The sequence below is a fragment of the Eleginops maclovinus genome, chromosome 10 (genome assembly GCF_036324505.1).
Source record: "Eleginops maclovinus isolate JMC-PN-2008 ecotype Puerto Natales chromosome 10, JC_Emac_rtc_rv5, whole genome shotgun sequence".
Lineage (NCBI taxonomy): Eukaryota > Metazoa > Chordata > Actinopteri > Perciformes > Eleginopidae > Eleginops > Eleginops maclovinus.
The window spans coordinates 6,273,880-6,300,583 of NC_086358.1; the positions used below are offsets into that span (position 1 = coordinate 6,273,880).

At 41.4% G+C, this 26,704-nt stretch overlaps 2 protein-coding genes across 5 annotated transcripts; one reads left to right on the forward strand and one right to left on the reverse strand.

Annotated features, from left to right (window-relative positions):
- tbc1d24 (TBC1 domain family, member 24) lies at nucleotides 1-20,390 on the reverse strand. Of its 3 annotated transcripts, XM_063894109.1 has the most exons (9): nucleotides 20,376-20,390; nucleotides 13,438-13,606; nucleotides 8,359-8,469; nucleotides 5,027-6,137; nucleotides 4,203-4,361; nucleotides 3,736-3,799; nucleotides 3,166-3,261; nucleotides 1,868-2,114; nucleotides 1-1,272 (listed from the first exon to the last, which is right to left on the reverse strand). In XM_063894109.1, exons 4-9 carry the CDS (start codon nucleotides 6,010-6,012, stop codon nucleotides 1,118-1,120), a joined length of 1,707 nt encoding a protein of 568 aa, XP_063750179.1. In that variant the 5' UTR covers nucleotides 6,013-6,137; nucleotides 8,359-8,469; nucleotides 13,438-13,606; nucleotides 20,376-20,390; the 3' UTR covers nucleotides 1-1,117. The 3 variants fall into 3 exon arrangements, with proteins under 3 accessions (XP_063750179.1, XP_063750178.1, XP_063750180.1); XM_063894108.1 differs by lacking the exons at nucleotides 13,438-13,606; nucleotides 20,376-20,390 and adding an exon at nucleotides 8,936-9,026; XM_063894110.1 differs by lacking the exons at nucleotides 8,359-8,469; nucleotides 13,438-13,606; nucleotides 20,376-20,390 and adding an exon at nucleotides 8,173-8,343.
- Nucleotides 9,915-26,704, forward strand: LOC134871357 (alpha-1,6-mannosylglycoprotein 6-beta-N-acetylglucosaminyltransferase B-like). Of its 2 annotated transcripts, none has more exons than XM_063894106.1 (18): nucleotides 9,915-10,049; nucleotides 12,139-12,195; nucleotides 13,540-13,661; nucleotides 17,425-17,554; nucleotides 17,643-17,782; nucleotides 19,992-20,056; nucleotides 20,295-20,465; nucleotides 20,739-20,906; nucleotides 21,340-21,509; nucleotides 21,606-21,737; nucleotides 21,834-21,967; nucleotides 23,274-23,416; nucleotides 23,539-23,694; nucleotides 23,777-23,923; nucleotides 24,013-24,129; nucleotides 24,249-24,323; nucleotides 24,533-24,693; nucleotides 24,861-26,704. In XM_063894106.1, the coding sequence occupies exons 2-18, from the start codon at nucleotides 12,170-12,172 to the stop codon at nucleotides 25,060-25,062; spliced, it is 2,259 nt and encodes a 752-aa protein (XP_063750176.1). In that variant the 5' UTR covers nucleotides 9,915-10,049; nucleotides 12,139-12,169; the 3' UTR covers nucleotides 25,063-26,704. The 2 variants fall into 2 exon arrangements, with proteins under 2 accessions (XP_063750176.1, XP_063750177.1); XM_063894107.1 differs by lacking the exon at nucleotides 9,915-10,049 and adding an exon at nucleotides 11,643-11,713.

Here is a 26,704-nt window from a genome sequence, read left to right on the forward strand (position 1 = left end):
TGTACTGAAAGCATGGTGCTGTATTTTCACTTGGTACATTTGTATTCACTCAGTTGATATTTCACTGGAGCACATATTTGAACATACACATAAAAACAGCATTTATATTCATCCCAACAACACTTTGCCAACAGGGCACACATTTGGACTTCTTTAGTTACTATCTTCACCAGGGAAAGGACGGAAGAAGCAGGGTAAGACTAAGTGATTGACTAGCAAACTGCATTATCTCCTTTACTTGTAAACCAAAAATGCCTTAAGACTCTTCTGTTATTCACACAAATATTCATATACGACACAAAGGAGAAACTGCCTCTCACTCAAACGAAAGCTTTGACATATGGTACAAAATGGAAACACTTAAATTCACCATTGATTCACAAACAGTTACCACATTAGCAGATCTCCCAAATATTTACAGAACATAAAAGTGGGGGAAATGCGTCAGGACTTAATTAAAACTGAGCTGACCTCACTCCACTAACACCATGATTAAATCATTGTTTTCAACATTTACAAACACATCTGACCCACTCACTCATGACTTCACACCTTTTTCCTAATATCTAATGGCCTGGTAAACTTTAAGGACTTCAGATTGCTTAACAGACAATTTGGCAGCTTGAAATGAACCACAGGTCATAAAATACTGACGTTACATTAAGAAAATTAAATGTTTAGCTGAGTGTGAACATGAACAAACCACAGCCAACATATAAACTAACCTCCTTATCTAGAGTTGATCCTGACTTTGTAAATATTACCACACTTTAACATCATGAGTAGACCGTAAAACAAATCTGCAAATACAAAAATAAACAGAAAACAAATACAATTATCAAATGTTGTTCATAAATCTGGATATACTGCATTAATAAATAAAAAATAGTTAATCATATATGCATTTGCAGGACGGATGTAGATCTGTTTGCATACCTGTGTTTCCCACCTCGAACACTTTGCTGGACATTGTATCTAAATGTTCGGTTTTCTTATGTTTAAATGTGAAAATATGTCAACATGAATGAGTGAATGCCTGTACTGATCTATTCTACGTGTGTGTGTGTGTGTGTGTGTGTGTGTGTGTGTGTGTGTGTGTGTTGTGTTGTGTACAGCCCTATGAGGCCATGCCATCCTGGAAGCCCCACGTTTCGAGCAGTGAAACCTGGAAGCTCTCGGCACACAGCGGCGGGTTATCGAAGGTGGCGCAGCGGCCGGCGCGGCCGTGGTTGAGCTCAGAGTCGATGTACAGAGCGTTACCGTCGCCTCCCCCTGATAAGACACAAGAGCACACAGTTTAATTAGCTAGAAGTTATTAAGTACAACGTGTCTATGTAACACGAATAAAGGCTCTTCTTTTCCCTTTCTTTTGCAGTAAATTCTCGTCAAAATGCAATGTTCATTATGATGAATGGTTGACATTAAAATACCACATTTTCACATGTTTTAAGAAAGGGAAAAAAATGAAATAAAAAATGAAATTCGGTAGAAAAATATATTCATTTGTCCAGAAAAATCAGAATCAGAAAACTTGAAATTGGGTTTTGAGTCAATTGCTCCATTCAATGATAAAAAAACAACAAGTTTAAGTAAGAAAGTTCAATAAAAAGATAAAATAAAGATTTATATTAAAATAAAAAAAGATGTAAAATGTCCAATAAAATTTAAAATAGAATTATATAAATAATGTTTTTTAAACAAAGGAAATTAAAGTGAATATGTACATATTGTACTACAATATATAACATGCTTATTAAAATGTATACATTGTAGAGGTAATAAAATATATTGATTTTGAATTGCATCGCTAAAACGGGGACCAGAAATGCTAAATACACAACAATACCGCGCAGTATTGTCCACTCACCCACTATGATGGAGTCAAAGTTCCCGGCCATGAACATGGAAGTGTTCTTGGAGTTCAGGTTGAAGTGGCGGGCGGAGAGGAAGGGCGACAGGTCTCCAGCAGGCTTCTCTGGCTGCTGTAAGCCGTTGTTGTCTGAGTTCTGACCCTCAGAGGAGGCCGGCTCTTCTTGGCTTTGAGCGTTGCTGGAGGACGCTAACTCAGGGTGGCGGATCACCACCCACTCGAAGCGCTCCATCTCTGGCTTCATCTGTCAAGAGAGACAGCCATTTATTATTGATAACTCATCTGAGAAGCACACATTTCATTAATCTAATATTGAATGTATTTGCATTACATAATGCTTAACATAAGGGATACTTCCTTCCTTCCCGGCACACGTTTAACCAACATAAAGGAGTTGCATTGTATGGTTTTCTACAATAGCTGCTTTGTTAACTTTGCTCTCTGGTCTATAAATAATTACACTATCAAGTCAGAGGATAATGTAACCTTAGCTGTACTGCATGTTTAAACTGATCTTGGGAGAACTGGTTTCAAATGATATGCACCTCACCATAGGAATGAGCTTAAACAAACTAAAACCTCTCATTTCAAGACTATCCACAAGGATTAGCAATTCCAGCTGTAGTTGGTTTTTCTTCATGTGAAACAACTGTCAAATATGTATGTGTGCAGCAAACTTCAACCGTGTACTTGTCTCCTTGCACATCTTTTACAATCTCAATGTTTGAGTGGAGCGTTCAATTAAATTGAAAAACAATTGATAGACATCGGCCCTCGTTAATTGACCCTTCTTCCTCCTGGTGTCAGGTGAGGGCCAGACCAGTTACTACTGTATCCGGTTACAGGAGTGTCCGATCTGAAGTATAAGTGTGCAGGACGAGCCTAGACTGTCCACGGCTGTGCATCAACACAGATAACCAGTAAATAATTCATACAGCAGGCATTAGAGAATCGGTCTGTTCTGCTATTTCTAGCCAGGTGTTATTATAACTCAAAGCAGGATGGGGTCACGTGTGATTGTTTCAGCAGACATGACAATGCCAGTGTAATGAATTGGGACCTACTAAACAGGCTTTTCCAAATAGGAGTCTGATGTGCCAAATGAGGGCAGTGACGATGAAATCAGAGTGAAAACACAGTGGATGGTTCCCTCTGGTGGCTATAGGGTGTTACTGCTCAAAAGGAAAAACCTCCCCTTAATTGATCCCTAGAAAAGCTTCTTCAAATACACAAAAAAGACAAGATTTATCTTCGAAAAGAGAACCAATAAGTCAAGATACTAGAAATAAACTCACCCTGAAGACAAAGCACTCCCCTGTCCCAAAGAAGCTCAATTTGTTGCCTCCTCTCTTCCGCTCCTCCCAGTCTGTGGACAGGAAGGCTCCACATACCTGAGGCAAAAACAGAATTTGAATGAAACATTGGGATTTAGTTCTTGATCTTCAATGGCTTCATTCTTTAAAATACCTCAACATTGCTACTAGTGGAATATTGAAATCGTATCGCTGGGATGTGTCTGTAGCACTGTAATCCAAACATAAGACACGTGTGTGTGTCATGACCTCTGACACCAATTCAAAGAACAAGAATACAACCTGAAGTCTATTTTTAAGTGCACAAAGCTCCTGTGGACCTTTTTAGGAAGTCAAAAAAATGGTTGTATAGGTAAGTACAGAGTCGTTTTGCCGGGTGGATTTGTTATCAGGATGTCTATAAATGTACACATTTTCATCATTACCTGTGTGTGTGTGTGTGTGTGTGTGTGTGTGTGTGTGTGTGTGTGTGTGTGTGTGTGTGTGTGTGTGTGTGTGTGTGTGTGTGTGTGTGTGTGTGTGTGTGTGTGTGTGTGTGTGTCTGTTGCTTACATCGCCATCTGTGGTCCGGATGAGGAGCAGAGTGGGTTCGTAGCCTTCACAATGCTGGTAGAACCTGGAGGAAAATGTGCAAGTTGAGTTAAGGATTCACCTTTCGGTTGCTATGTTTACTTTAGCATATGTGAATGCACAGATAAGCAAGTCGCTGTTGAAGTAAATACCGAACCTCTCAGCTAATGGCTTATAATTACTTTATTAAAGACCGATGACGTGTGCTCCACAATAGCACGCCAGCTGGTTACTGCAGAGACATCGTGTTCTGTTCAGAAATCTCCTTTTTTTTATCTCTTGCTTTGCTTCATATGACTTTGGTTTACAGCTTGGTTTCTGTCTTCACAATTATTCTTCCTTTTAGACTTTTGGCCATCATTTCAAAGACTAAATGCCAAACGGGTTCAACATTTCAATTTATGGCAGCAGGCAAAAGCTTGATAATGTGTTTAGGAGAGAAGGTGTACCTGTTCAGACTGCACCCATGGTTGGAGGTGGTGAAAAGGAGTTGTGGTTGGCACAGGGCAAAGCGCTCAGGGATCCACGACCAGATGTCGCGCATCTCCTTGGCGCTGACAATCTCTGAGGAGAAGGTGTCGGGGTTCAGAGCCAGCTGCACGTTCCGCCTGGAGATGCCCAGAAATACAGACACATAGAAAAAGTAACAATTTGCCCAGTTTTGATATATTAACCTTCAAAAGAGAAGAAAGTCAAAGCAGATTATGACGTGAATGTATTAAAGGTACAAACAGAATCATTTGAAAGTTTTGGGATATTGGCCAATCAGCTGACATCATAGTGTGTGATACACTTAATTGCCAGTGTAAAATCACATCCATTTAAAGAGTGAATGAGCTTAATTTGAAAGAATTAGAGATGGATTTTGAGAGGAGGATAGAGAACAGAACCCACCTAGGACTGTGGAAAAGCCAATGAAGAAAAACACAGGAGTGAAGTGCAGATGAGATAGAAGATGGCGGATGCGAAGGGAAGAAATGGCAGAAACCAAACAAAATGGAAACAAGATAATCAATTGAGACAAGGGTGGAAGAGCAACCTAAAACCAGAGCATGCCAGAGAAGAAACCATAAAAGTAACAGGAAATTCTTGCCAGTTTTTAGACAATTTGAAAACAAAAATGTAATATCCTTGTGATAGATCCCACTTCCTTAATGATGCTAGACATGCACTAGGTTTGCTAAAATAAGGCCACCAAAAGAAGCCTAGATCCTGGATAAAAGAACAGAATGATCACATTTTACTACACAAACAACTCTATTATTCACTATACCGCTTCTGTTTGACAGTCACTCCTTTCTGCTGCAGGGACTTCTCATTTGTGAGCTGCAGCAGGGTGATCTCCTTACGGCTGAACAGGCGGATGGAGAAGGCCTTCTCTAGCAACTTTTCGGGGGTGACGGTGGAGGCAATGCCCTTGATGAAAGCTTGAATGTCAGCCCTAACTTTTCCTGAATCCTGCGGCTGGCTGCCCTCGCCTCCCACGGCCCCTGCTTTATGTTTGCGGTAGAACTTGAGCAGGGCTATAGCCACACGGAAGAGAACCTTGTAGCCCTCCACTAGGTAGACGTCCAGGACCCTGACCATGTGGCTGAAAGGCAGGTCAAACAGTACCCAGCGCTGCCAGTCTGAGTAAACCTCCAGTGCGTCCTGGGCTGTGGCTACGATCAGCTTGTGGCCGGCAGGGCAGTACTTGATGGCCAGGTCGCCAAAAGTCATGCAGCTGGACTCAAAGGCCAGGAAAGTCTGATCCAGCAGTCGTTTGCCGGGCTCATTGCAGGCTAATATGCGGCTGACGTGCTCAAAACACTGGGCTTCATCTTTGCTGAAGTGCAGGAGCAAGGAAGTAATAGCAGGTAGAGACGGGCAGTGGGAGATATCTGGAAACTGTCCAGCCACGCAGTTTATTATCTGATGTCCTGAGGATACTGCCTCCGCTTTCAGGCAGTGGCGTGGCAGAGGATTTCCATCCACAAACTCTGGAAGTGGGAAGTTGGAGGAGGGCTTCTTGGTGCCTGCATTTCCCATAATGTCTCGATATACTGCTGCATCTGGGGTAACTGTACGGCAGGGGATGGTTTTGATGAGCTGCTCGTAGACTTGTGCCCGTAGTTTTTGGTTTTTGGCCCAGTAACCCTGCCGAGCCATCTGTTTGAACTCCTTCAGGTCTTTACAGTCCACCTTGGTGGGCCCGCTGCTTTTGGACAGATCTCCCATCTGGTTCCAGTCCACAAAGCTGCCATATTCTTCCTCAGCCATGGTGCTGGAAACTTGCTGGACGGCCTGAGTGTGATGAGAGGAGGGACGCTCCGAGTGTTGCTAACCTTCTGTCCTCCAAACAGCAGATAACTGGCCTGTTTTTTATTAACTGCCCATGATGGTTACTGGAAGAGACAAAGAAAGGAAAATTGGATGAATGTGCATCAGCGTACAACATGTTTTATGAATAAATAAATGCGATTCTGCCAGAGGCGCCAAAGCACAATGAGAAGTAAGAAGACTAAACTTGTTAAATACCTAAGAAAGCCAGTCTTTGGTGAATTCCCTCAAGCCTACAGAGCCCACATATCTAGCCACATCTGAGTCTATGATGTCAACTAGTTGAGGAGAATACATAGACTTAGACTAAGTAGAGACGCTAATGAATATTCGTTTCGGTAAGAGGTGATTTGCTACAAGATGCAATTACAAGGGAAAAAGGCCACAGAAAAACTGTACTAATTTCGCTAAATCAGATTTATGCTCTGGTTAAGATCTTTCAATGGAAAAGAGCATGTTCATCATGCATTTCATCTGAAGCGAAAAACTAATTAAGTAAATTCGTAGCTGGATCGGAATGCAGGACAAGAATATCTAGAAAAACTCCAGATGTGCGGTAATGCTCAAATATATCGTGGGCAGATTTAATTGGCGAGGAAAAGTATGATATTAAAGCAAATTCAATTGTGAATTATGGTGGAGAGGGAAATGTTACACATCTTTACTGTCACTGCGTTTTTAATGGACTCTCATACAATAATCTGATCTTTTCCTGCAACGCCTAAAAGAAATATGAACGTTCATGTCCAAAGATCACACGCTAAAGGACAGTATACAGAGAACAGCTGTACAATCATTAAATCATGTCACTGTTTTTCAACTCAGGTCACATGGAGATGCTTGTCCAAAGATCACTAGCTATATACTGAAAATAACATAATGTCATAACACCCTCAGATCACATGGAGGTGCATTAAACACGTTACTGCATGTGAAACTGGAAGCCTTTAGGGTGAGTCTGTAGAGAGATTAGCTGTCCTGCTAAAAGTGTATGTTTACCTAAATGTTGCCAATTTACCTTTGACACAGGATCTATTTTTGTCTGAGTCAAACTTGAATCAGACTTAACGACAAACTAAAATGTCCAAAGGCTTCCCTGACAATAAAGTGAATACCTTGGCCTTGAACCCAATAGCAGAGTACACTCAAACCATTATATGTTCATACAGGGAGGCATGGCAGCATTCAGGTTACAGTCACTTAAAATGATGTTGTGTAAGATGCCAAACCAACAAGCTTAGGTTTATTTGGCTTGTCCTTAAACCTTAGTGCTGATCATTTAAACTGAGGTCACCCCCATTGACAAAATAAGGGTTAACCTACATCCTTTACATAAAGATCCACACACACTCTGGTGTCTGTGCAATAGATGAAAGATGTCATTGAGTAGGCAACTGCCTTATGCATTGTGCATTGAATGACCACTCAATGTCTTCATGCATTTGGTTACATTATTAAAACAAATATGATGACATGCCACAATCCAAGAGTATACAGATAGGATTTATGTCCAAACTAAACATGAATGCTTAAGGCACTGAATGGAGGAGGAAGCTGTCTACCAGTCTTAAGAAAACAGCTCTGCCTTCTCTACTTCTGCAAAACTAGACAGACAGGGGAACGTTGCTGTAGGCTAAATAAATGCAGATAGACATTAGCACAGAAATGGCTAACGTTACAGGTTCTGCCACCTTATCCCCGAGCTGGAGGTAACACCAAAGTATCAGTGGGTACAGCTGTGTCTCCACACACTGGGTTGACAGCTGCAAATACACGCAAAGATTCCTATTATTCAGTCAAATACCCTATTAGCTTTAGCAAGCCACCAGGGGTGATAGTAGCCTGTGCACACGGGTCATTTAATATTACCGCCCGAGCAAATCTGATACACCCTTTTCCATTCACACTTGCCTGGTTAGCATTGCTAGCGTTAGCAAGCTGCTCCTGTCAGTGCATGTAAGCAGCTAACCTTCACCAGACAAACTAGCAGCCAGACAACATAACACGAAGCCATGCAAATATCGACCGACAACCGAAAGAAAAGCCCAGTAGAATATGTCTGCTACGGTTGCTGCACCAGCTAGCATGAATGTCACCAACCACAAATGAATTTGGTCCGCAGGCTGTCTTGGAGTTTGTTGATATGGGGAGGTTTCAGCTTCAATTTGTGGAAAAGCGATGCATAGAAACACAAAGCTGGCCACATGAATATATAATACGTTAACAGCATCCACTGGTAAATAAAAGAGAGATAACTGACAACAAGTAAACTGTCCTTATCCTTACCTGGATGTGAGATGTCTTGAGACGTGAAGCAGTATTCATATTAAGTTGCCTCACGCATGCGCAGTGCTTCCCTCCTCGGTGACAGCCCTGCTGCAGATGGGCTCAGGTGGGCTGGGTAAATATAGCAGCCACTGCTCTGGTTAATTCACAAAAACTTCTCTAAGGAAACAGGTTGATGATTTTGAGACTTTCATTAAAGATAAACAACTAGATTATAGTCTTATACACGGTATTACAACATTATTTACATAGCATTTTCCATGCACAAAACATAAGAAAGATAAAGAACAATACTAACACACCTCTAATAGGTTATATCGGAGCAACAATAAAGTGTGTAAATAAAAACACTTCATATCAACAGAAGGTAATTAACAAAGGACTGGATAAAACAAAAATAAATACAATTCAATTCAAACCAAATTAAAAAGGTGGATCCTCAGTTGGCTCTTAAAGTAGAATAATTATAACACATTTTACAGTACTATAGTTTACTTGAGTATTATAGGAATGCCACAAGATAATAAAACTACCCATATAACGTCCCATTTTACAGTCTGCTCCTTTTATAGTTTACCTCTACAAGTTATCTTCCAGTGCTGTGAGAATGAGGTTGCACAGCAGATCGCGGTAACTGATTTTTCTTGTTTACTTGCAGACATGCTCTGCCAAATAAGTGATGGCACTGGGAGAGGACAGGAAGTGCCATAGCAAGGCCAACAAACGCATCCTTTGTCCTGCACTCAAAGCAACCGTCTAAACACAACCGCCCAACACATGACACTTATTACCGGTAATTAAATTGTGGAGCCACCGTTGCCTTCCACAACAAGTCAGGGCAAAATGCTTTTCGGCCTTGTCCAGTGCCTCTTAAACACGGCTGATGTTGTTCATGTTTTAGTTTACCATGACCACAGTACTGCAAATGTAATACAAATGTTGAGTTTTATATGCTGTTGTGTGATAGAATTGTGTAAATAATCTATCAGCTTGAGTCAAAGATGTAGCAGCATTTGGATTGAAGCATGAGGTAATTCCCCACCTAAAATATCACAAAAAATGTCTCAATCATTGCACAGTATTTCCCTTCTTCTTCATTTTAATGATTGTTTTATGTTGAAGATGCACTCCTCATCATCAACCACTTTAAACAGCTAACTGACCATTCAGGCCCTAAAGTGTGTCGGAATGAAAGGAGCAATCATGTCACATGACTATGAAAACAATCATAAAGGATCCTCATGAAAAAAGTAATGGATTATCAGTGTGTGTATGTGTGTGTGTGTGTGTACGTGTATGCGTATTTGTCTGTGTATGTGTGTGTGTTTGTGTGTGTATGAGTGTGTCAGAGAAAGAGAGAACGAGACAGATGGGTGTAAAGCCAGTAAGCCTTTAGGTCGTAGCTTACAAAGGTTTATGCTCATCAAATCTTTCCGCTCACACACACACTGCGTGACATCACTCCAGTAACTCCACCCCATCCTGCTATCTCACATGTACACACACATGCACACAATTGTGCACACATACCTGTGTATATATATACACACACACACACACACACACACACACACAGACTACATACACATGTACAATGTCACAAGACAACACAGAACAAGGACCTGAAATACTTTCATATCAGATGCAGCCTGTGAGATCTGAGGAACCCTGTATTTCCCATGGCTTCGACAGTAAGTCCCGTGGTTTTGTGTATAAGAAAGAATAAGGTTTGACTCAACACAACTCAATTAAGGTGTTAGACAATAGATTGGACTTTGTACAGTACAATTAAAGGTATATTGAGTAACATTTCCACATTAAGACGTCTAAAAACAATTAAACATGATATATATATACTGTATAAAGTATACGTATATGTGTGTTGTTGCTTTGGCATTAGTTGGTCGCCTGTGATGGCATCATATCTCCTTTGCAAAGGCCTACGAGTTGTGTTTGTCATTAAATTAATTTAAATCAAAGTTAAATAAGAAAATACGTGGTTGGGTTATTGATTATTTTATTCAAAAAACATAATCAGAAGACATCTAATTATTAAAAAATTAAGCATTCAAAGTCATAGGTTCCTCTTCATAAACCCATACAAGGCTTATATGATGAGTTTAATTGCAGTTGAATTACTTCCTGTAGCCTCAGCAGGTTAACCTCAACTCACACACAGGAGCTGCTGCTGTCAGCCAATCAGGATTCAATACTGTAGCTGCCTACTTGTTTATTGGGGTTAAATTGGAGCCCTTCTTGTTATAGCATCATGTCAGCTGATTGAGTGAAGTCTGGTGCTATCAAACTCTATCCAAACGGGATGTTGTTAATTAGATTAAGTGGAGTGGAAACTTTTAGCGTGCTGTATGACACTGTGATCTGAGGTCCTCCTAATTACTGTTGCATGTTTGTTCTCATGATCTCCCTTTTCAGAAGCAAATGTTTGTTGTATTTGCTTTGCTAGAGTAACCAGGCTCTAATAAAACTGTTGTGGTTAAGATGTATTTCCTTTGCTTATGTAAAGCCCAGCAGTTTCTGGTCTGCAAAATCGCCTCGGCACTATGGCGCTCTTTTCAGGCACCCGGGAGACTTCGTCCAATTGAAGTGCATTGTCACCAAAAGTGGATGATTTCCAAAAAACAAGAATTGTGACTTATAATTAAATATTGTGGCTCAGTAAACCCTACTCAAAAATGTAAAAGCCTTCTGTCATTTGGTAGGGTTTCTCTTGCATACATTTCAAGCTCAAGAACTAAAATACCCCCCCCCCCAAAGGAATAAATTACTCCCTGATTTATTTATTTGACAACTGTGTTACAACACACCAAGTCCGAATTACAACTTAACTTAACTTAATGTTCTTTAAAGTTTCCATTGGGTCATTTCTTGGGTGTATTATTATGTTTACCATTATTACTGTCATTACATCTGTACTGTCTTTTGTCTCTTTTGTGCCGTTCGGTGCCAAAGGTTTGAACCATTTGAGCTATTTAAATCAGCTCCCTGCTTGAGTATCAATTCAACAACCCGAGGCTTAAGTCTAGCCGGCGGGACTGAAAGAAACTGTGTCACCCAATGGCGTGGGCTCCATTGTATCTGAAAGGCCTGAGCAGCACTCTGGGTATTGTTTCCTTTAAAGGGGAGTCAGGTTACCTTGGCAACGGCAGGATGCCTACCCATAGGCCGTGAGACAGAGAAAAGGCACGGCCAGAGAAGGAGGGAAAGAAAAGCGAAAAGAGACAAAAAAAGGAGGCAAGATACTTCCCAGCCCCGACTTTATTTGCTTTTTTTCACTTTGTGTGTTTTGAGAACGGGCCTGATGGTTGCAAGTGGGTTGGGACGGAGACCCAAGGAGGTGAGAATGTGTGTGTGTGTGTCTTTTTGTGTGTGTCCTGTGCTGGTTTGTTTTGTGTGCCAAGCTATTGACATCTCTCTATCTGCCACACAGTGACACCGAAAGCAATTTGGTTTTGTTGAGGTTCAGTATTACTGTCAGTCTAATGAACTTGTTTTACACACTCTGGCTGAAAAGGCTTTCATGGCCAGTCTTGCTGGCAATAGCATTCCTTGAAATCTATTTATTCCTTCAGACTTTAACGCAATTCATGTGTAAAGTGTGATCATTCATTTACAATTTAAAGAAACTCTATTGGAACTTTGGTGCTTAAACCCAACCCAACTAGAGGAAATGTATTTGTGTAAGAATAGAGCAATTGTGTTTTGTCTTTATCACTGAGCGGTTTGACCTTACAGGAGTTTGCAATGTCCCTGTTTTGACAGTGAGATCCAGCATCCTGCAAAACAGAGGGCCATGCATGTTGCACTGCGGCCACGCAGGTAAGCCTTTGTCATTAGGTCAGCGACCAATCAATGGCCAGGAAGGAGTAAAAGTGTTTAGAAGAAAGTGACTGATCCCATCCTAGCCGTTCCCTGCAGCTTGCCCTGACACTTAGCTTTATTTAGCCTACTATGTGACATCACCTACAAAGTAAAGTAAAAATATCATTTCCTGTGCAGCTTTGCAGATCTCTTACTTTTCCATGCTGTAACTGCCCTAAACCGAAGACGTTGTGATGAGTGCTCGGGCAAATTTGATGAAATGCAGACAGATAAATTGAAATGGAAATAATTGGTTTGGATCTGAATCTGGAGCTTTATGGGCTCTAGGAGATACTTGAATCTTTTAGTGCTTGTTCTTGAGCTTGGCTACACCGTGTTTCGTTGGTTAAGGGTTGGTGGTTTTACTGGCCTGATGAAAGCGAGAGCAAAGTGACTGCTCTCTCTGCTCCAGTTACACTGAAGCAGGGAGCAGACGCATGATAAAATGGCACATCACGCTTCAGATATTTGTTTTGACACACCAGGTTCCTCACGTGAAGTCATGGAACAACTTACTTCCCCACATTCTCAATGTATTTGGTAAAAGGCAACGTCAGGCTGTACGATTTTACCGCATCAGATCCGCTCTTAAAGTCAAATATCTGAAGTTTAAAGGAGATTTATGTAGCGTAACCATACATATTACTAGAAGGTGGTCTTTTGTGTCATGTCCAATTTGTGGCCAATAAACATATTCAGAAAATATAAAGATGGAGATGTTTAAGCCAACTCTTTTTTATGAAAATAATTTTAGATTAAAGTAATTTAATAAAAATGCTGATAAAAATAATACATATATATACTATATCGACATATATAGGCAGCTGTTACACCTTCATTTGGGATGTTTTGAAAAAATAGTTGTAAGCTAGCAGACAAGTAAAAAATTAAGTTGGCAAAACAAGAGTTGATAATTGATTGAAATTAGAGTCAAATGAAATAAGCAGACTGTTCAAAAAAAATCAGGGAGATAATTGTAATGGATGAACAGTTGGGTTTTCTAAAAAGTTACATAAAGAGTTAAGTAATACAACTATTGGATATATGGTTGGAATGGCAAGCTTAAAGTAATAAATGACTGGATCAACATCATAAATGATTAGCTGAAAGTAAAAGATAAATGCTTTAAATTTCAGATTCGTCCACTTAAACAAAACATCCAGTTATAACTTGCGTGAAATTGTGTCCTGGGGTACTTACGTTTGTCAGAAATTAAAGGATGGGGAGCCACTACAGCCACTGATATGCTGTGCTGTGTGCTGCAGCGTGTCCGGTGATTTATCTGTGTTTTGTGCCCTCTAGTGGATGCCTGGTGCTCTGTCTGTGCCTCTCTGCCTTCACCCTGCTGCTGCAGAGCCTCTGGGTGCCTCTAGAGATAACCAGTGAGGAACGTGCAGGCAGGTCCCCGGAAGAGCAGGAGCAAGGTCACACACACACACACACACACACACACACACACACACACACACACACACACACACACACACACACACACACACACACACACACACACACACACACACACACACACACACACACACACACACACACACACACACACACAAACACAAGTTTAAAAGTGGATTTTGTTAGAAAAATCAGGCAGAAAAACTTTTGTAATAACAGATAAAAATGTGTTTTTATCGACCCACCAAAGCCATGGAGATTATGAATAATAGAAATAGAGCAGCCGTGCGCATATTCAGAAGAGATTTTCTGTATTTGCAGGGGATAAGAGCTGATCAAACTGTATTTGGAGTGTTGGGCCACGCTTTGTACACAATGCGCGGAGGGTCCTCTCATGTGTGTCACAGTTGTGGGTTTGCGGTCAAGATACTCATGTCCAACAATTGTCTGGCTAAACTGTTTCCCCTAAAGGAGGGAATTTAAGGGGGCAGGAGACAAGCTTTGTTCCTGGTTTACAAGGAAGAGACAAATGTTGTCAACAATCTCCTGCAGAGAAGGTTTTTCTGTCAAATTAGCATTCTGAGGAACACATTTGCATATTCTGGCGCTAAAACATATCCAGGCTTTAATTTTTAAACCTCCTCAAATGATAAGGAGCTTTTTGGAGACTAGATGCTACAAGAGCCGCTCGGGGGCGGTCTTTCTCAATTCAAATACATTGTTTTCACTTCTGCATTATTTGGAACAGGCTGAATCCTTTTATAGAAGCCAATGCATGGATTTTGTTTAAATCCACAGTCAGTAAAAGCATCCTAAGACTAAGATCAGAAACTGTATATCAATTGTATCACATGAAAGCACTTTTTATCCAAACATCCTGATCTTTTTTCTTCTCAAAATGTAGAAAAATAGTTTTTAGCAGACAATATAAACTCAGTCCCACAATAGCTCTGTGCTTTGAGGGACCCACCACGAGTTGTTGTGTACAAAGAGCCACCCAGCAGTAGTTGTGTTGGAAAATTGACCACATGGGGGAAGCGGTTGGTCAGCTCACACAGTTAATCCTCCTCAAACTGACCAAATGCTTATTTCCAAGCATTCTGTGGGAATCATTATCCTTCTGCCCAAGGCATTTCATGTTACATTCAATCTTAAAATCATCCCTTTTCACCACAACCCTGGAAGTGACACGAGATAATTCAAGTTGAACTGGTTTGCTTGCTGTCTGAAAATAGTTTCACCCACATTTCAGGTTTCAAGTTCGATTTATTTTCATGTGCACAACAATTACAGAGAAGCAGTTGTTAGAGAATATCATAGATTTCAGGCTCCCTCCAACACAAACAAATATGTATAAAAAGAAAAACACACAAGTAAGCATTGGAAACATAAAAGGGACGCTAGCCCAAATCTACTCACACATATCCACTCATGGTTTTATAAGCTGCTCATACACCTTTATGAGTTTTTAAATGATGTGCTCATGTATTTACCTCACACAACTGGCATTAAATTGTTACAGAATCCAACCTCTTCTCCCCCATTCATCTTTCATTGCGTCTGTGCCCAAAGGGTCCCGGTGCGTTTAAGTAGTGATATGCTGGGAGTCAGCTGAGCAAACAGAGACAAAGTGACATCACCCGTCTGGTGGATTTTTACTGTGTATCACAAGTTAAAGCTCAATCCCCAAGGAAACCCCGACTCTGACCTCAAATCAACCCTGAAATCACCAGCAAATATAACACTCAATTTTCCTCATTTACTGCCAACGTAAGTCTTTTAACAGTCCTCCTTGCCTCATACAGATGTTTCAATCAAGACACCTTTGATCTGCCATCTCATATAGTTTATTTAGGACCCTCCGGCAGGCCTTAAAATGCATATTCACTGTTTTCAGTGTTATGTCTGGTAACTACAGTAGAAGGCTGGCTACAAAGTCTATGTGGCTAACAAAACACTAACACTCTACAGCCTATCAGAGCTAAACCAAGACAAACAAGTGGTACTGTCATCTTTTCCTTTAACATTGCTTGTTAAATTAGTTGCAATGAAACCACGGGTGGGTTATCTGTTATGGCCTTAGAAAAACGTGTGATTTGGGAATGAGTCTGGTAAAATTGGGAAGCCCTTGTCTTTGAATGCACTTAATTATGGAAGCCCTTAGATGCAAGTGAGATTTATTTATTTGGCCAGAATCATCAGTTACTTGTCATCAGTAAAAACAGGTGGAAAAAAAGAATTGGCAGGAGATGATTTTATTTGGTTTACTCTACGAGTACACTGTGTTCTGTTTGGATGAAGTAAAACGAACATTTTAGGATGGAAAAAATTAGTTTTGTCCTACTCCTACGTTATAAACACAGAAAACACAGATCAGACTTGGAAAACCTCTGAAGCAATTGAGACGAAACTCACAGAGACACTGGAGAGCAGGAACTTGATGGCAAAACACTGTTGGGTTTATTCGGAGTTACGTCCGGAGAACTGGCAAGACATTTACTGCAGACACGAGTTGCCACAGCGGATGCCAAACCAATTCTGAAGATCTCAGGGATAGGAAGAGGTTTTAACTAGTTCCAAATGGGTAATCAACATTCTTAGAGCAGCAGACTAAACAATCTAGGACAATACGCCTAACTTAAACTGTCATCAAGATCACAAATAAGGTGTTTACCGGAGCATCTGGGGCCAGATAAACTGAACTAGCTGTGCTTAAACAATGAAGCCAATCTTAGGTCAGCATGAGCTTGTACCCACTGTGGGAACAACAAGGCTTCGGAAGCCCAGGCTGCCCCTCCTTAATGAAGATAACAGCACCTGCCAGGCCATTATCCTATGCCAGAGGAGGACAGGGAGGAAGGACACAACTGGCTAGCTTGAAAACAAGCAGTACACAAGCAGCTGTGAGGAGACCAATGGTCATGTGTGTGAAGAGGTCACAGGCCTGAGCGAAAGGTTACAAGCTTACACAAAATATTCCCTAACACCCACAACTGATGTGCTTGAGGCAAAGACTCCCCATTCTAAGGGACAGGTCACCCCCATAAGTGACTCAAAGATGGTTGAATAAATAATACATCTTAACGAAAAAATACATATTTCTCTCACACTAAATTACTTCATTAACTAATATTGTCTTATTCTCCTTGTAAAATATTGTACAACTCTTCGGGCCTCAAAAAAAACGAAGGGAAACTGAACTGTCTCTGTTCTGCATCAAGGTAATTCCATATGACAAGGGGCTGCAAAGAGATGTCGCATCGTTTTAAGGGTGCACAAACCCTAGGAAAATCCATGTAAATGTGCTGTTAGTGAATAGGAGGTCAGCTATTTTGGCTCAAGCCTTCAACCATCTATTTCTATGGAAACATTCAAGAATGCATACTGTATGTTTGTGTCTCTCTGTGTGTCTGCATGTGTGTGTGGGCTGCCTCTGAAACCATAAAACAACATGAGATGACCACAAAGCTCCAGTTAAATATGTCAGGAATTATGACATTTTTATATTTCATTAAATAGTCACTAAATAAAATTCCCTATATGGGTGACTATATTCCATCACCCCCTGCACGGAACATGGAAAATACACATAATTGCTGTTTGGTTTTTCAGCAGATCAGGCTAAGAAAACAGCATTACATAACCCTGCTGTTTAGTGATCCTCAGAACACGATTTGCCATGACATTATACACGGTATTACCGCTTAAACATTATGCTAGGGGGTTAACATTCGATACTGTACATACATGACACGCCATGTTGTATACTTTATGTCACAGGTCATCGCGGAGTCGGTTTTCGCCGCCTCGCTATCCGTTTGGAGGCTCTGAGCACTCAGGTGCAGAGGCTGAGCAGAGACAGGGATGTCACCCAGCTGACCAGAGATGATCTCAGCCTGTTACTGCAGAGGTATTCAATAACATCTGCAGCCTATACACACATAATAAAGCTTAGAGTGTTTGTTCATGCAGTGTTACTATGTGGGTTTGTTTTTCAGCTTTAGAAAAGACCAATTAAACTTAGCTCGCTTGATGGAGAAGGAGCTGAAGAGAGTTTCTATGAGGCTTGACCATCTCAGCCGCCACCAGCACCATCAGCCTAATACACCATCCCCACCTGAAGCCCTTCTACACACAGGTAAAGCCACGCACAGCTGTTTGTCATATGTATCTCAGATTCTGTTTTATTTTGTTACTTTTTTTTATTTTGTTGTGACAAATTGCCTGGATACAGCTAGACTTGGTGTTGAATGAACATGTGTTCTTGAAGTCCGAACACTTAACTATCTGTTGATCACTCATTACATTGAAGACTGAAAAAAGTGAAACGCTGACTTTAAATAATATATCATGTTAACAGATTTCACATAGCTGTATTAGGTTAGTCGAAAGCATTTATATTAAGTTGAATCTAATGTTTTTTATTTAAACTTTATATTATATTATATTATTCATTAAAGTCAACGTTTCCTTTTTTTCAGTGTGTAATACATACGTAATACATTTCTGCAGAGAACCATTACATGTCCCGCTGTCCAAACACACCGAGGCTTCATTATAACTTAATTGTGTTACGTAAACCCTCATCAAAGTGTTAACTGAACGCTTGCGTCGTGGCATACTCATATGTACCATATATTACAAGTCTTTTAAAAAGAAGGCAAACAAAGTCCACATTGGCTCAAATAATTCCCTTTGTGCAAAACATCCTTTTTTCAAAAGTGTCACTGTGATTGACAATTTTTAGAAAATATCTTCAATTTATTAAAAATGCAAAAAACGGACAGACCTAAAAGACAAAGGATCTGCTTCTATTTCACCTACTTTTCTCTGTATGAGGACTTCAGGAGACAGATTTGTATCTAAGTGTTGAGATTGGAATTATCATGTCATGGCTGTCATGTCCACATACACGTAAAAATAATAGGATCTTTGCAGATATTGAGGATCTATGTGGTTTAAATAACCCTGACTTGGTCCAAAGACTGGGATTTAGACTTAGAAAGCTGGTGTTTGTACAAATATTGCCAAGTTTAGCTTTTATTATATGTACACTGCAAAAAGCAGTGCCTGATCTAAATCCGAGACTTAAGGGTTAATTCCAGCTATAATATGCTTTAACATACTGACTACACCAAATGTATACACTCTCCCCTCCCTGCATGTTGGCAGCTTCAGTAATTGCAAGCTTTTCTGTGGTTTACTGCGCTGGTAGCGTGATACTCCGAGCCAAATGCACGGTTCATAGCCTCAATGAAGGGTTAACCACACAGTGAAATTAACAAGCTGTGATAATGGAGGGTGTGAATGGGGGGGTTAGAGGGCAGTGGGTGCAGGTGGTTATGGGGGATGAAGTCCTTGAATAGAAGTTTAACAAGTCCCACAGAGCCAGTGTCGATCAACCGGCCGTGGGGAGAAGAAAAAAAAGTTTACATCTAAAACTTCGACCCTCCGGAGAGGTGTCAGGTGAGAGCCGGGTTACGCACCTTGGTTGGCACGCGAGGGGAAGTGTGTGTATGTGTGTGTGTGTGTGTGTGTGTGTGTGTGTGGGCAGTGGGGTTGAGAGTCTATAGCTTACATCCCTTCCCAAAAAAGTAACTCATATAGGCCACACAGACACCATGCCGTGCAAATGTGAGGGAAAACACTTGTCGACATGCACACACATTCCACCCGCATGCACACAAACACATGCTTCCCCATCATCAGTCTTTACCCCCACCCTTACCCTCCACCTCTCACATTACCTCACACCCATAAAATAGGACCAAATTACCCAGGAGTCCTTTCACCAACTTGTCTACTCCTACTCTTGTTTTTGCAGAGCGAGCACTTTTTCGTACAGCCCATCACTGTTTTTAGGCTTTCACACCTCGGCTGTGCCTCCGAGTTTTCTTATCTTTTTTTTCCGGTTATACTACGTTGTTTTACATAGTTAAGGACTGTGTATTTTGGCCTTGGCTGGCATTGTAAAAGGTTATGTTTGGTAGGAGGCAGGTTGGTCAGGTGTGTGTGAGCGTGTGTGTTCATTCCAGTTGATTGACATTGGCTAGAGATGGTGGGGGGCTTACGGGAAAGGGCCTCTGAGAACACACTGCCTCTACTCTCATGCCTCTTACATGCATGGCAGCACTATACGTCCTGCTGTGTGATGGCTGCTATTCACTGAGAACATTTCAGTCTAGAGGTTGTATATCAAAGTTATTATCCACTGCTCTTCATTACCCGCATTGAGTCGACTCCACAATGTGCTTTCTGTTTCTAAAGCCAAGACGGTGGAATAATGATGCATTCAAAATGAAAAACTGAACAGAATAACTGTGTGATGGCTAATATCTCGCCCATAGGGCCCAATGAGAAGTGTGAGGTGCCAACGGATCAGGCGTATCCGATGTGTGCGGAGAAAGTGGAGGTGAGAAAGTGTGGTAGCAGAATCTAATGGCTCTGTGTGTGCACTGTTAAACCGGTATTGAAGTGTTTACCTCTACTTTTTTTAATAGTATTTCATATTTAGTTCCCAGTCTATGAGCTGGATTTTAAAATAATGGGAATTACAATATAGCATGTACATATTGTATAGCATTAAAAGTTTGCATCGACAAAAATGTGCCTTGTTATTTTGGCTGATTTAACATCCGTCTCTGTGGCAGTTCCTGCGGGCCCGATGGCAGTCAGACCCCTGTTATGCTTTTTATGGGGTGGATGGTACCACCTGCTCCATATTGACATACCTCAGCCAAATAGAGGACTTCTGTCCCCCTCTTCCTGGAAGAAACCACTCTGCACTGCCATGGCACCAGAAACTTCACTCCTATACAAAGGTACAACCACTGCAAGTTCATTCAACTGACTTTTTATTTACTATTAATGTGGAATAAGGCAAGACACTATGGGCTGTAATGTTGTTTTTTTCAAGCTTTAGTCAATTTTGAGATTACGGGCTATTTATTCATAAAATGTCTTCTTTCAGAAAGTGCCTATTGAATAGTACCTACACTACCAACTCTAGTTCTACTAAAACAGTAATACTACTATTATTATTTCTAAGAGATGTACACACTTACCTCACTATTCGACACTGTGATTCGACACAGGCTAATATACGTACAGATCTGAGCCCGCTGCATGCGGCCATCAGCAACAACAGCGGTCCTGCTCTAAACTTCATCCGGTCCAGAGTGGAGAGGATGTCTGAGCGGTGGATCCAGGCTGCTGAGAGGATGAGGCAGAGCAGCAACAAGACGGACTCGACCCAGATGAAGGTATAACCTGTAAGACAGTACCACAACATATGTTCAGCCTGTGTGATCATATCGTTTGCGTAACTGCTTAGTGTGTAGATACTGATTTCTATAACATTTTCTAAAAAAACAACACATTTTCATACTTAGTTGAAAATCACTTCTATAAACAATATAGTTAGAAGTAGTTACCCTTTCCTCCACTTACCTGCTTTTTTATGAGGTATTTGCATTATTCATATATGCAATATTCACACATAGAAGAAGACATAAGAGCATAAGAAGAAGTTTTAAGGACAAGAATGTCATATGAAGTGAGCTATTAGATATCAATAGTCTTGCATATTTTTTAAAGCAGAAATAACAAGCATTGAAAACATGCATACTTAATATAACAATTTCTGTTTACAAGTTTATGTTGGCACTAAAACGGCCCTTACCTCCCATCCTCCAGGTGCTGCTTTATCCCGGGGCCCTGGCAGGAAGTGTTGGCCAGCGTTTCGAGGCTCTGGTGGAGAGAGGGGGTCCTCTAGGGGAGCTGGTCCAGTGGGCTGACCTCAGCGCTTCCCTGACAATCCTGGGACACAACATAACCTTCAGCACCTCACAGCAACAACTCCACAGGTCTGCAACACTGTCATATACAAAGACTTTGACACAAAATACAAGTTAGTGCTTAGTGATTAACGCTGTGATGTGTGTTTATTGTGGTTGTTTCAGTCTGATAGGGGCTGTGCCAGGCCGAGGCAGTTGTCCAATCCAGAGGCCCCTGACCTTTGACCTCATCTACACTGACTACCATGGCCTCGCTCACCTTCAAGGCGCCATGGGACTGGCTTTCAAGCATTACCAGTACGACCACAGATACAAATACTTTTTGTAGAACACCAGTGTTTATCAATGTAAGATACATTTTGTGATTTACTTGCTTTTTGAAATTATCTCTAGGTGTCGCTTCAGAATCCTGGACTCTTTTGGCACTGAGCCAGCCTTTAACCTGGGGAGTTATGCACGCAGTCATGGACATAAAACTCTGTGGGGCAGCTGGGGTCTGCAGCCCCTGCAGTACATGACCATGTTTCGTAAGTCTGCATGTGTATTTGTGTCTGCAGAACAAAGCTGTGACACTGTATGCTACATCGAATCAGATACACGCACTACACAATACACACATTTGCAGATTTGCAGCTCTGATCTTTCACATACACCCTTCCAAGCATCTTCACAGTGAGAGGAGGATTAATAGCTGAGGTCAAATAAACTTGGTGCCCAGACAGAGCTTTCATTCCAACACCTCTCCATGTCATCTTTCCCACCCTGCCAGAGACGGACACAAGCTGGACACACTGGGCCGAGAGCCTGAAACACTGTTTATTTGTCCTGCTGAGGGGGAGACAGGGATGGATGTCAGCTGATGTTTGGGAAGAGGCAGAAAGAGAGAAACAAAGACATGAGAAAAAAGGAAAAACGCTTGAGAAAAGTGCAGGCGTGTGTTTTTGCTTCTGTTTTGAAATGGAGAGAGGAAGATAGTCGATTAGAGAAGCTAAACAGACAACAAGACGAAGCAGAACGGTAAACAGGCAGCAAAAACAATGAAAGCAAAAGAAACTCATTCCCCTGTAGCTTCCTTCCGGACCCCCCATATTGCGTGATCTTGATCGTATCAGTGCGTAGATGCATGGCTCTGCTAATCTGATAGTGAGACCAGACAGGTGTTAGAGACAAGTGAGGAGAAATGGAGCTGAAAAAGAACGAGGAGGAAATAATGTGCTGCAGTACGGGTGAACGAGGAGGATTTGGCTCTTTTAAACGTTGAGAAAGGAGAGAATGACATATCCCGCACACCTCCCCAACACACACACACGTTTTACAACTCAATGTGATGCTTGCACACACGTCCACACACACCTTTGCCAGCACATTCCTACCAAAGTAAATACTCATCTTTCACACCTTCTTTAGTGTGTCAGGTGTCAGCTGCCTGTTCAAACAGCCAGACGTTAACCTCACATATATTTCAACTTCTCATTTCCTTTAACAGCTGATTTACACACGGCACAGCATGTTTTTCCCTCTCGCACCGTTTTTAAATCTCAACTGTTTTTCAACTGTTAAGGTTTGTCCGTAATATTGCTGATACTCTTTCCACACTGCTTAAGATGGGTGCGCTTGCATTCTCCATCTTTGATTAGGAAATTGTAAAATAAGGATACTTTTAAGACTCAAATACTCACAAATAAAGCAATGCAGTAGCTCTGGGTACTTGTGTGGTTATTTTGTGATTGGGGATTTCATTGTGCGCAGGTTCAGGCCATAGACGATTGAGTACAATATCTGTGGTGCAATTTAATGATATTTTACATGTCATCTAACTTTCTGTCTGTCTAGCTCATACTCCTGATAACTCCTTCCTGGGTTTTGTGAGTGAGGAGGCAGTGAAGGAGGGTGTAAGGGAGGAAGAGCTGGAGCCAGACACCTACAAGAAAGACAGGATAGCAGTTGTCTACGGCAAACAGGACTACATGTGGAAGGTATAATGAACGAAAGCAAATGTATGTAGAACATTTGTTGATAACAAACACATCAAGAAGCAAGATGTTTTGTGTGTTGTTTTTAAGATGTCGGTATCCTGCATCTTTGTGTGTCTATACAGGGTAAATCTGAGTATGTGGAGGTGATCAGTGAAGAGCTGGAGACCCACGCTACAGTCTATCAGCCTTCAGGACTCGCCTCTAATCTGCCCAGCTTCATCAGAAACCACGGCCTGCTGACTCAGGAACACTTCCTACAACTTCTCCGCAGAGCCAAGGTCAGATAAGAGCTCATATAATGAAGAGTGAAGTCAGTGAATCTGATTATTTTAAAAAGGTTATCTGATGTTTCCCTCTCAGGTGTTTGTAGGTCTTGGGTTCCCCTATGAGGGTCCAGCTCCCATTGAGGCAATAGCTCTAGGCTGTGTCTTCCTTCAGCCCCGATTTGATCCAGCACACTCATCAGACAACAACGACTTCTACAAAGGCAAGCCCACCACAAGACAGGTAGATAACTCCTCAAACTCTAGATTTTAATACACATATTGTGCATCAAATATTTAAATCTTAAGAGAGTAATTCACTTTGGATGACAGATCTCCTCTCAGCACCCTTATGCCGAGAAATTCATCGGCAAACCCCACGTGTGGACTGTGGATGTGTCCAACAAGACCGAAGTACGGGAGGCCGTCAGAGCCATTTTAAGCACAGAGGTGGCGACCTGAGAACAAGCAGTTTTACTGTATACACGTATATATAACCAAACACCTTATGATCCTATACATTAAAGTTGCAGTATCAGTGTAAAAAGTGCATGTGTATGTTTTCACAGGTGAAGCCATTCACTCCCCGAGAGTTCACATGTGAAGGAATGCTGGAGAGGGTTCGTGAATACATTGCACACCAGGTACAGAGACTGAGCCGTGTAGGATAGACCTGTTGCACTCTTTTTTTTATTCATTAGACTCCTAATATGAATCTATGCAAACTACTATATATGAACTATAAGAGAGTTTTTGTGACAATATTAAATGTTTTCACCCATTAAAAAAGACAAAACATTTAGTTGTAATTTGGTTAAAATGTTCATCTTTCTTCCACTCAAATACCCCCCAGGACTTTTGCAGTAAATCCCTTCCTACTTGGCCACCAGAATGCGCTCTCAGGGTGCACCTGGGTCCCCTGGGTCAGTCATGCGATAGTGTGTGTCGACGGTCCTCCCTCGTGTGTGAGCCCGCTCTGTTTCACCACCTAAATACTCCTGCTGGGTTTGCCAGGTAAGGAATCTTCACACTGTACAGGTTGGGAGAAAAGACAGTTTAAGACACTGGGCAGGGCAGGTAATCAGCTAATTTTATTAGTCAGTATATGCTAGTTATTCAGAATATCAGACCAAAGTAATACCAACTCAGTAACTAAAATGCTTTCATTTCCCATTTCATAGACTCAAGTTAGGCTGCTCCAGCACCAGACAGGAAGTCAACCACCTGTTTCCTGCCTACAGCCCTTGGGGTCAACACTGTGGCCTTCAGCAGGAGCCTCTGCTGTTCAGTTGTGCCGGCTCCGACCTCTCTCAACGCAGACTGTGTCCCTGCAGAGCTCACCTACCTGGGCAGGTGGCACTGAGCCCTGACTGCCTCTTATAAACGCTATCAAAGAACTCAGGAAAAAGCAGGAAGCGAAGAGGATGATGAAAGAGACAGTACCAAAGAGCCGTCTGCAATAAATACTGTAAGAACTGATCTCGACCAAAGATAGCTTGCTGTCCTGCCAACGGTTTTAGAAGCTTTGTGGTTTTGTTTGTGGATTTCACATCGTTTTTTTTGTACTACTCAGGAACCAAATAGGAACAATTGTCTTACGTAAGTGTTTTAAAGAGTTGAATGATGATAAATTCAAGGCCTGGTGTCTCCTGGTGCAGAATAAAACCCCTCTTTGTTTTTGTAGCTTTTTCTTAATCCCTTAAGCAAACAGTCTTTAAATGACCGCTAGCTGCACTTTAAGCAAAAAGTGTTTGTTTTTAATGGATATAAGTTAGAAGTGGCCCTTTTGACTCTAAAGCCATTTGGTTCTCTCCACCCGCTCCAGAACTTCCACAGTACAGTGCACTTCAATATTATGCTGAATAAGTATCTAATCATTCATATGCTTACAGTAATGTATCATGGTGGTCAGCGTTGCATGGGATTATCGCTCATGTAACCGCTCAATGCATTGCTGGCTGCAGATATTAGCCCTGGCCTCGGAGGAGAGCGGGTGACAGCTTAAGTGATGAGGCTCATTATCTGAGTGAATCATGGATAACCTCTGGATGCCTTTGGGAGGTCATAACCATATGACCATGATTATATTGTCATATAAACCACTGGTTCCCAACTGTCTTTGGCTTAGGAAACCCCCTCAGCTCTGTTTAAATCCATGCCCCCCGCCAGTAAAGGCAGAACCTCATTGTTTGTCTTTAAACACATATTTTGCGTCATTTAGACTGGGAAAAAAAAATTCACCGAAGGCAGGATTAATTATGTTTTCTTGAGTTATTTTACTAGAAATTATGATTTTTTCTCATAACAGATGACTCATTTTGCCCCATGTTCTTGCATTTGCTCTAATATTATTCCTTCACTGCCTCATGACCCACAGATAGCTAAATCCCCTCAAGGGTATTCAGCACACCAGGTTGATATGAGCAAACATGGAAACTTTACATACAGTATGATTTGGCTACTTGAAACGAGAGGTATTAGGCCTGAACGTTTCCATTACGAAAGCCTTAAATGGTCACACAGACTTATCCCATCATCCCTGCCTGCAAAACAGCCAGTGAAAGAAACAGATGATAACAAGTAAAGGCCAAACTACAGTGTTGTAAGTGATGGGGTGCTGGATTTACACAGTGCAGCTGTTAGCAAAGATGGCTCCAACAATGGCAACAATCTGCTATTTTGAACCGGGTCAATGTGAGGTGTTTCTTGGAAAGCATGCACTCATGAAGGTTAATTGGCAGAACAAGAGAGTTTTTCCGCCGTGGTGCACTTCATGTGACCAGAACATATTGTCATTCAGGGATCAGACCGCTCAGGACCGGTCGACTATGAGATTGACCAGTAAATGCCTGTGAAAACGGGCGAAGAAAACAACATTTCTGATGACTTTGGTAGAATCAATTGGACCTGTCAAATGTAACTTGTGCTTAATCAGCTGAACGGTCCAAAGATGATGGAAATTAACTTGCGTTTATGTCAAAAGGCTGCTTGGATTAAAGGAAAATAAAGTTGCTTTTGACTCAGA